This window comes from Pleurodeles waltl, chromosome 6 (genome assembly GCF_031143425.1).
Source record: "Pleurodeles waltl isolate 20211129_DDA chromosome 6, aPleWal1.hap1.20221129, whole genome shotgun sequence".
Lineage (NCBI taxonomy): Eukaryota > Metazoa > Chordata > Amphibia > Caudata > Salamandridae > Pleurodeles > Pleurodeles waltl.
Genome location: NC_090445.1, coordinates 1,539,797,475 through 1,539,808,230, shown reverse-complemented (window position 1 = coordinate 1,539,808,230; position 10,756 = coordinate 1,539,797,475). Strand labels below are relative to the sequence as shown.

Genomic DNA, 10,756 nt, shown 5'->3' with positions numbered 1-10,756 from the left:
CGCTACACCACTATTTCATAAATGTGCCCTTTAGTTTTGCCACAAGTAAAAAAGTACAGTACAAAGCACTTTTTTCCGTGGAAGCACATTAATTCAGCCCAATGAAATTCTATACTCAAGGGAACCAACATGTGGGTAGAACCCAAACCCCTTTCTCAGTAGTACTCTGAGAGTTATTTTGTTGTTGTTCGCATAAGGTCTACCGACCGGTGCGCTGTCAAGCCAGACCTAAAAATAAAATGACAGGATGATTCTGAGATTTTGTACTGACTTTTCAGGGCTCCAAAAGTGCACTGCGTGGAACCTTCTCTGTTACGCAACTTCCACTGCTGTTTCTCCTGCTGTACGTTTGTCGTGTGTGATTGGCACTTATCTCTTTTGCCTGCACCCCGTCTGTGTATATTGTCAGTTCTTAATAACTACACTTTCCTTAAAGTGCTGCTCACGGAGAAGAACTGACTTGGCCCTGATTCACAGCGCGTCTGAATAGGGAGCCTGAACTCCCGTTTCCAAATGCTTGGCCCTGCCTCTTTGTTGATTGGTATGTCTGTGTGTGCTGATCTGGCATGTTTTGATCTCAATAACATCAGATGCAGAGTGTGTGGCCAGGGCAGTTTGGTCAATGTTTGCCTTAGACGGATAGGAAAGGGTGTTAATGGCCCGGCTGATGCTAGGCCTGGTTATAAATAATTGTCCTTTGGCCAGCTTGATAACGAGTTCAAAGGAGTTCAAAGTGCAGAATCTGTGTTTTTTCGTCCTTTCACTCAATCCTGTTTCCCAGCTGTGTACATCGGGTCCCTGCTCCAACAAAAAGGGGAGAGAAGATGTCCTCAGACAAAGGGGAGAAGGAGGCGACCGACAGTAAAGGGGTGAGTCCAGAGCGCATGGATACAGAGAAGAGTCCTGACTGAGAGTGAGGGCTCCATAAGCGTGACCAGACACCAGTGCTTTATTTGTAAAATAACAAGTCCTGGTGACCAAAGTTTTTCTCAGATTCCTATCACCAGCGCAGCCGAATATCAGCTCTGCTGAATACCAAGACCCCCAAGGCCCAGATTCTAAAAGCTGTCACCTAACACAGCGCAGCAGCCAAAAATGCTGCTCTGGATAACAAGGAGAGGGCAGGAGAGCACCATAGTATAGAAATGACACTCTCCTCCACTCTCCCATGGTGCTAGGGTGTGTGCTTGGGGCTGCTGTAGGTTTTGTACAAGAAGGCATCCATACTGTACAAAATACTACGCCTAGACCAGTAAAAAAGGTTTCCTACTTTGTATGTGTGCTGAACCGTGCAGCACAAATGCAAAGTTGGCAAAGCATGAAGAAATTAAAATATTTCTCAAAGACCTGCTTTTCAGCGGCATACATTTTTTGCGCTAACCCTTTCTACTGATGTTTCAGAATAGAGTTCAGCATCAAAGAGCACGGGTAAACCCATGTAACACCCCCTTGTTGAAAAGTAATGCAAATCAGTGTTTCGCGCTGCTTTGCGTTACTTTTCCATACAACCAACGCAAATACTAATTTGTGTTGGTTTGTGAATCCCATAAAAGGTTTAGCGTCATTTTGGCATTACAAAAGTAGTGCTAACCAAATGCTAAACCTTTGAGAATCAAGGTTCCAGTGTTGATTCCACCGCTGGCTGCTTTCATTCACCACTCTGCACACCACACATCTTTATCCCACTCTTGCAGGTTCTTTTCCTTCCTCGCTTTCTATCTTTGTCTCTACTATTTTCCTATCTCTGTCTTCAAGGTGCTTTCACATTTTTCTGTCTTCTCCCTCTTGCTCTGGGTCAAAGTCTGTTGATGAAAAATGAGTCACGTTGTGGGCCGCACCTGTAACCACCGGCTCAAATTAAGCACTGCCAGACACAGAGGACTTGCTGATGCAGTCCTTGTTTTTCCGTTTCTGGGCCAACAGATTTCCTCAAGTTTGGGTTTTCCCAGGGTCCACTAGGCTCAGTTGGAGAGGAGTCTTTATATGTACCAGTTCAGGATTATTTATTTAGCAGAAAACATATGAGTCAAAGTTGTTTTTAAATTTGCTCTTGTTATTGTTAGACTAATCTTAAGACATAAGTGCCTCATTGTTGTGCGTTTCCTATGTATGAGAGTGCTGTCAATGAAGCCCCACAGCTTCTGTCCTATTTACGTGTCTCTGACTAGTCCCCTTTTGTAGTTTCTAAAATCCAGTCACTTTAATAACGAGAAAGGATTGTGGGCCTAATCCACAAAGCTAACATACACTTTTGATTAAGCTTACTAATCATAAACTGAACTTTTTCGTTCATATTTTTTATTTAATTATAACCTACTAGGTTATTAAATATTTTATAATTAAGTAATACATATGTACTTTTAATGTTTTAAAAATATTAATTTATATTTATCTGTATATATAACTATTGTAAATAAGTTAATTTAATTTAACATTATTTCCTAAGGGGTTTTATCTTAAATCCTACCTCCATTATGTTCTAGAGGCGGGTGTTACAGTACCAGTGGTAGACCATATGTGGTGCTGAACTTACTATAAAAGTATAGTTACAAAAAACAATTATAAGTTACTTCAAAAGACCAGTTTGTGATTAGTGTAAAGTAGTAAACACCCACAAATGTGAACTTACTCAAAAATGCAGTTTGTGACTCAAGCCTCGTGTCTGGAGAGGGGAACTTTCATGTATTGTGTCACAGGGATAGTCCACAGAGAGGGAGGACAAAATATGGAGTCAGTGGAGGGTCCAATTGTAGACAAAACAGCCCCGAGAGTCCTTGGGACCGGACTAAATTCAAATGGAAATTTCTGGGAGAATGGGATGAGATTTCCAGGAGAGGAGAGGCTCCTTGGGGAAGAGTACGCTGGGACAATGTACAGAGAGAAGAAATGCATAGAAGGCATGCGGAAATAAAGAAGAGTCTAACTGGGGAGGGAAGAGGCCATTAGGAGAAGGAAGAGACCTTGAAAAGGGGCAAGTCCGTGGGTGAGTCTACTGGGAGAGAGAACTGAGAGCCTCAGGACACATGCGCACTTAAGTTCACTCTCTCCTCATCACCCCTCCGACCTACGGAGGCCCAGCCCGCCCCTCCTGAACATGTTGCTGGCTGAGCCAGCAGCTGAAAGATAAAACGATAATTAAATATAATTTTCTCTTTCAGCTCCTGGCTTAGCCAGGCGGGCGACGCTCCTTTGTCATTGCGAAGGAGCCACCCCTGGCAAATGTTTGAAAGCTCTTGTGAGGCTTAGAGAAGCTTTTCCATCGTGGTATTTAAAGTAGGTTGGTCTTAGGTTTGGGGCATCTGGTGCCATCCTGCCCATCATGGAGTCAATTATTCTGCACAGAATGGAAATGAAGTGGCAGCAGTCATTTGGTGGCATAGGTGGTAAGGACTTTAGTCAAATGTCGAGAGAGATGTTTCAAATTAAAGTCGTTTTGGGCTCACAGTGGGCAGATGAACTAGCAACGGAAAAGGAATGGCTTAGGTCACCAATAATTTAGCTGATTTAAATGCAGACATGTTTAAATCTCTTTATTAAGTCTTGAATGAAATTCAGATAATGGGGAACCTCTGGGAATTTCAGAGAGCCTTACAAAGGATTATGATATTCTTCTGTTTGTATTTCGAGTAGGGTTAGAAGAGGTACACCTGATGTTTTGAGGGTGGTAGATAAAACGAGAATATTTATACCGAAGGTAAAGGATCAAAAGACCCCGCCATATGCTCAAACCCATATTTTTGCAATATTATGGTAAAGCACTAAGGGCCTAATTGAGAGTTCGGGTGACGGACACCACATCACAACATGACAAATATCCCACCCACCTTATTACAAGTGCAAAGGTTATAATTAACTTATAAGGCAGAGGGAATATTTGTTACGTTTCTGACGGAGTCACTTGTCCGCCAACCTCCAATCAGGCCACAAGTTCATTAATATAACTGGTGTTAAAAAAAATTACACACAAATAAAACTGGCTGGAATTCAGCAGCAACTGCAGCTCCCCCATAAACTGTGCACTATGACCTCATATTATCAGGATGACAACACAAATTACATCACCAGTCATATCACCATATACATTATAGATCAAATCAGTGGAGTCAAAATTGTTTGCTTTTTACCCATATGTTTGTTGACCGTAGAAATACAGCTTTGTGTATGTTATGGGTCTCCAATGTGGATACATACCCATGCTGAAAGTGGCAGGCAGTTCTATATTTCATTAAGTCTGTTCGGTGGGCATAGGCTAGTCAAGTTTGAAAAAATGGATTTGTAAGCACTCTACTGCAAAGGATTGTGGGTGTGTACGCCTATTGAGTGTGCACCTCAAACTGTTTAGCACCATTGGTGCTTCTAATGATTGCTGTGTTGGTTTCCTTCTGTGTTGTATTAGGTTTAGTAGATTTCACAAACTGATTGAATGCTTATGATGCTGTTCTGTGTATAGATTCAGGAAGAAGGTAAAGAGTCATCTCTTTCAGGAGCACTATCCCTAACACAATAGTAACTCTCCTGTTACCTGGCTTCCTCATTCACCATGAATCACACTCCTTTGTTTCGCCCATTGTCCGTGTCGCTGTTGCTTCCTGTTTAGGATTTACAAATATATATATATACATATATATACCTCTGTGTAGCTATCGGTGTTGTGCTAGATCTGTAATCTGCTACTGTTTTGAACTTTACATTTTCAGTGTTTGTTGTCGTTCCATAAACATGTGTTGACTTCATAATGTGAATAACAATTTCAACAACTGTTTTGATTGTGAGAAAGGTCAGAATATATATCTTGTGGAATCAGTTCTTTCGTAGGTTTGAAGAATGATCATGTATCAAAATTTGTAAAAGTGTATTTAATATGTGCTTGGGTTTACTAAAAACAACCTAAATGCTTACAAGATGTACCAAAATTGTACTGAAATCCAGTCACAAAACATTTGAGAGTTACCAACTCCTGAGTTTGGGTTGGAACAAATTCTAAACAAAAATTTTAGTAGTATGCAGTGATCCCAGAGACCACTTCAAGTCTCAAACTTAAAACAAAAAAAAACATTTCTTTCCAGATGTAGCCCTATTTCCTTCAACAAAAGTTTATTTTAATGCAGTCACAGACATGGTGGTCTGCTGATGCCAGCAGGCACCATCCCTATCATGGCATCCAAACGTAGTGAGTTTAAATTTGTGACCAACCTCATGAATACTGATGAGGAAGGCCGGATTGTGACCCACTACATTTCACAATTTTGTGAACTGACCTTTTAATACATAGATTGATTCTCAAAATTCTTGTCCAGTCACAAAAAGTAGGTCCACGATCTGCAAACACTTTTTTCAAATGGAAATTTTGGGCCTGATTTAGATATTGGTGACAGGTTACTCCGTCACAATGGTGCTATGGGGTTTAGATTTTGGTGGATGCGATATCCATCACCGTTGTGATAGAGTAACCCACCCACCAATATCTAAATCAGGCCCTTCATACATTAGGCCCTGGGCCTCTTCTTCATCACACAGGCTGCTTTGGACAACTACCAGACAGCACCTTTGTCTACTGTACATACAACGAGGCTTCAGAAATCTCTTTCGTCCTCATGGTTCTTTTCTCTCTTTCAGCGACTGACAATGGTGCTGGCCTTGGCTACTCTAATCTCTGCATTCGGCTCATCCTTCCAGTACGGCTATAATGTGGCGTCGGTCAACTCTCCAACTCTTGTAAGTCTTATTATAATGCTTCTTAATCACTGGCAGGAAGAGAGATAGGTGCACTGTATATCCATCTTTGAGCAAACCACAGTGCACACCATTGGCTGAATATTTTTCTTGCACTCTGATAATAGCTCTGTTTGCTGTAACGTAAATTAAATGATAATGTAGCATGTGACACACTGAAACTACTGCCCATGTCACTGGGAAGGGTCATCCAAGTCGGAGAAGGCAAAATTCCAGGACAAAAAATAATGAGTGACATGCTCATAATCAGAACCCTTCCTTTATTGCAAATGTTAGTGACACTGTGCCCTAAAGACTAAGGCCCAGATTTAAGAAGCACTAGTGCCACATTAGCGTTATTTTTTTTACGCTAATGTGGCGTTAGGCTTAAAAAAGCGCCGCACCATATTTACAAAGTGGCACAATGTGTACATTGGGCCATTTTGTAGCCCTTCGCGCCACATTACGCATGCACCGTGCACCATGCAAAATGTATGCAAGGGGGCATAACCCCATTAGGGGGACAGCAAAAATGGCACAGTGGAATCTAAGAGATTCCACTGCGTCATTTTTTGTGGATATTTTTAATGCCTGCTGAGAGCAGGTATTAAAAGTGGGCACACCATTGGTTACAATGGGCCCCTATGTACTGTTCAGGGTTTGCGCCAAAATGATGGCGCTAACCCTGAACAGTACATCAATAGCATCAAAAATGTAGATGCTATTGCCCTGTACCCTGCACCATGGTGCACCGTATTTTAAATACAGTGCACACATGATGGCAGTAGGGGGGCGCAATAAAAGTGCAGCGTCACTTTTCTTGAATCTGCCCCCTAAGGGCCTGATTTAGAGTTTGTTGGAGGGGGTTACTCCGTCACAAACGTGCCAGATATTCCATCCACCGTATTACAATTCCATTATAGCCTATGGAAATTGTAATGTGGCAAACGGGATATGGTCAGATACGGATTAGGATACTCAATCGGGTAGGATATGCAGTAGGATGAACAAGAGGGCAGGGTATGCACTTCATGTGTTTTATAAAGTAGTGCATATCTTCCCTTGTTGATACCTGGAACACTGTACACAATAATGTGAACCATCAAACCTATCATATTTATTCCTGTGGAAGGAAAAGCCAAACCAAAGCTTACTTTAATAAGAACAGGATAGCTTAAAACAAAGTATTTCGCCAACGACAAAAGAAGTGAGAGAATGGTTCTAAATTCAGGAGCAGTGACATTTCTATTTCTAGGAGTCTCTGATGCGACATCTTGGTATCTGGTTCTAGAGATGCAATAAATCAGTGTGCTTCGAAGGGCCGAACTTCCTGCACTACAGCTCTACAGTTAGATAAATGTAGAAGTCTTTTGGTTTGATATGGTAGCTGCCCCACAAACAGAGTCTTAGGTTTTGTACTGTTCTGTGCTCTGTTCCAAGCAGCCTTCGACTAGAACCATTTTAATGCAATGTCTGCCACTGGGTAACATTGAGTTAAGGCCACCTGCTTGGTGAACAGGCTTGACAGCTGTGATGTGAGAGACATAGAAATGCTGCTTAAAGAACTCCAACCTCCTTCGTGCTCGCTTTACATTTTCCCTGTCTCTCAGCACACTGAAGTTATTAAGATGCAGACCTGCCAACGTCCAGCAAAATCTCACTGTGTGAGGAATAGGTGAGGGGAGCGAGGCTTAATGCCAAACATAGCCTGAGGCACTTCTACCTGCCCACAACACCACACCCCCTCAACTAAAAAGAAAAAAATGTTTGCAAGTCTGCTGCTGATGTCCTGGGTTTGTTTCACAACCAGTAATGGACATCTTCTGCGTGTGCAGGACCTCAACACATGAGCTGGGAACCCAGTCTGTAAAGGGGTTTCCATCTCACCATTTGTGGCACGTATGGTACTGTCTTTTTTACCCTGAGACCATGTGTAGGGGGTGGATATTGTGTGTCACATGGTGACCTAGTGGTTGGTAGGTCTGAAGTTAATGTGTTAGTGCTGTAAAAAACTGTATAAGTAAGTAAATGTAAAATACTTTCCACAATGCTTGTTTAATATTGCTTTGAAGTGAGTGAATTTCTTGTCCCAAGGACAAGAGATGCAGTGGTGCCCTTTTTGCTTTTAGGTTAATACAGTTACAGATGTGCTAGGCTTATAGAATGAGGCTCCATTAGTCCAAGGCTGCTATGGCCTCCATTTTGTGTGTTTGAAGTCTATTGGGTGAGATTGTTATTGCTTAGTACAAGTTTTGTTCCCTAAAAAAGTAAACAAATACGGAGTGAACTATGGTAATCCTAGTGTCCTCTCAGATCTAACACTAAAATCCAGTTCGAGGCAGCTACTGCACCCACAATAAACCCAGACAGAAGTCTGGTAGGGCAAAAGCAGAGTCCTTGAGCCTTGAGCAGTCAGGCAGTAGATCCCCAAGAATTGTCTTGACATCCTGTTCTCTCCTCTTTCAATTATGCCCCCAAGGGTTATACGTAGGAAACCTGTCAAACAGGAGTGTACATTCAAGCAGGATTTCACACTGGAAGTCCAAATGGATGCCCACAACCCTGCATATTCTGCTAATTTCAGAGTAGTTATCTTTGTCCATCCAGGTCAGCCTAATGTTTGCTCCTGGGAAGCACTTCATGCCTTTTTACACCTATTTATGGCCAATTACTGGCTGGGAAACACTAAAGCAAGTGAATGGAAAGTAGCTTCCAAGAACTTCAGGTAAGAAAAAGGTAACTTTCTAAAAGTCACTTTTCTTTAATATGATTATTAAACATCTAACTTCACCATTAAATTAGACTTTTAATAGCTGTTTGAATTTTTTCTGGCTGGTCTCATTCCCAAAATACAGTATTAGTATTTTAATCTGTACTCTGGTTTTCTTCATAGGAAAGCTAGTCCTGCTACAGTGACAGTAGCTTTTAAGTGCTAGTCTCTTTAAGAACATGTTAACCTTAACTTTCTACATGTCTCACTTTCAAATAGCATGCACCCAGCCTTGTGGGCTACAAAGCTATATCGGGGTCATTTATTAACATTTAAAAGAAGGTTTGACATGTGAAAATGGTTTATTCTGACAGGTCGAATTGCAGTTTACACATTGCTACAGGAAGACTACAGTGGTAGGCCAGAAGCCACATTGGTACTGCTACTGTGGTGGATATCAAAACATGTATTGCAGTCCACTAGTGGCATTTAAATTCCAGGCCCTGGGTACATTTTGTACCATATAATAGGTTGTTGTAGGCATGTTAAATATACTAATTAGAAATATGCCAATTCGACAATGTTAAAAGGGGGGGCACAGACCAAGTGAAGATACACACAGCCGTGCCCTTCCCTGTAGGAGGAGGGGCCATGCCCACACCTTTTTCCTAACAAGAAGAAAAATATCAGATGTGAGCCTGACAGATATTCTTCTTGTTCAGGTCAAGTAGCCAGGACAAAGTCATACACTAAATGTGCAGACACCTGAGTGCACAAGCTAAACTTTTCCAGGCTGAGGATTTTACAGCCCTGTGGGTGTGACCTCCTCAGTCTGGCTATAGTACCTCAAGGCCCCCCCTCATGATGAGGGGTAGCACCACTGATAGACTCAGATCTGGGTGCTTCAGTTTTTGGCCCTAAAGTGCCCAGGGCCAAGTGTCAATCAGTGACACCTTGTCACAGAATGGAGTGGGGTCAGAAGTCTCACTGACCCCATCCCGTCCTGGGATGAGTGAGGGAATGTTGCTTCTTTTTATTGGCTGACCTAAAGTCAGCCAATGAGAGAAGGCAGCAGTCCCAATCTCCTGGGACCTCCAAGGCGTCCCTCCAGGAGAGCTGCAGTGAAGGTGAGGTTTAGATTTTTTGATGTTTGTTGCATGCGTGCTTGTATGTATGAATGTATGTATGTGTATTTGTGAGCCAGTGTTGTGAATGGGTGGGTGTGCGTGTGAATGCATGTGGATGTGAGCAAGTGTGTATGCGTGTGCCTCACCCACCACTCACCCTTCCTGCTAAAATCACCAGCTACCACTGTATACACACTGCACCGATGTTTATTAGGTCCAAGGGATTGGAGCCCTAGAATTTAAGGGGGCTCATAGGCGAGGACCCGAGAAGACGACTGAATATGCTATTGCTGTAAAGAGTGGATTTGTTACATGGGAAACTGCACAACTCAAAGGTTGTGATGGTGCCAATGTGATTGTACTTGTTGTAAGGTTGTAAATAAATAAAAGCAGTCCAAATAAAAGGGGAAGCAAAGAAACTTTACCCCAGGTAAGCAAAGTTAAAGCACACAGGGTTCTTAAGCCTGCAAAATGGTAAGGCCCATCAAAAGGCAAAAAATCTGTGGTGACCACGCACAAAACTGCAGATTTCCTACACATATCAGAATTTATCTGGCCAATCATGATGAAGGTCGTAGAGTGAGATGTATTACATTGTTTGGAAATTTAGTGTGGTTTAGTATGTCCCCAAGAATCAATTTATAGTGTGCACTTCTGGCAGTTTTTTTTAACCTCAGGGTAACTTTTACCATGGTTTTTAAAGCATACCCATCCCAGTGTTGTAACATTAGTCACCGTGGTGTAGGGGAGGGGGGGGCGAGCTCCAGGGGGTCTCATCAGCAGCACCCAGTCATGCACTGTCCGGCATTGTGCACAGGGCCTTGGCCTGAGAGGCCCTGACTGGGGGGCCTCCATGTACTTTGCAGAGGGGGGCCCTCAATGCACTTTATTTTTACATTTTTCCGCTGACAGTATTTTGCAGGTCTGTTGTTTCTCAAGCCTATCAGTTACAGTAGATGGTTCCCGTGCAGACACCACAGTGGGTAAGGGAATAGTAAATCCTACAGCCTTAAGAGATCCTGCTCTACGGCCCGAGGTGGACGCAGGGCATCTGTGCTGATTGTGCACCAATAACTCACCAAAGGCAAGCCCGCCTGTGCCCATCTGTTCGTGGACAGACCTAGGTCCACAATGTAGGAGGCTGGCCTGGCTTGTAGTGGGTACCAGAGGTACTTACACCTTGTGCCAGGTCCAGTTATCCCTTATT

At 42.7% G+C, this 10,756-nt stretch overlaps 1 protein-coding gene across 1 annotated transcript in view; it reads left to right on the top strand.

The window, feature by feature from the left end:
• The first annotated feature begins 769 nt into the window (after window positions 1–769).
• Window positions 770–10,756, top strand: part of LOC138302161 (solute carrier family 2, facilitated glucose transporter member 5-like) — a 91,706-nt gene continuing 81,719 nt past the window's right edge. The window contains exons 1-2 of the mRNA XM_069242516.1: window positions 770–869; window positions 5,617–5,715. Of these exons, the coding sequence (XP_069098617.1) occupies window positions 825–869; window positions 5,617–5,715 (144 nt within the window). The 5' untranslated portion in view covers window positions 770–824. The remainder of the gene's footprint in view (window positions 870–5,616; window positions 5,716–10,756) is intronic.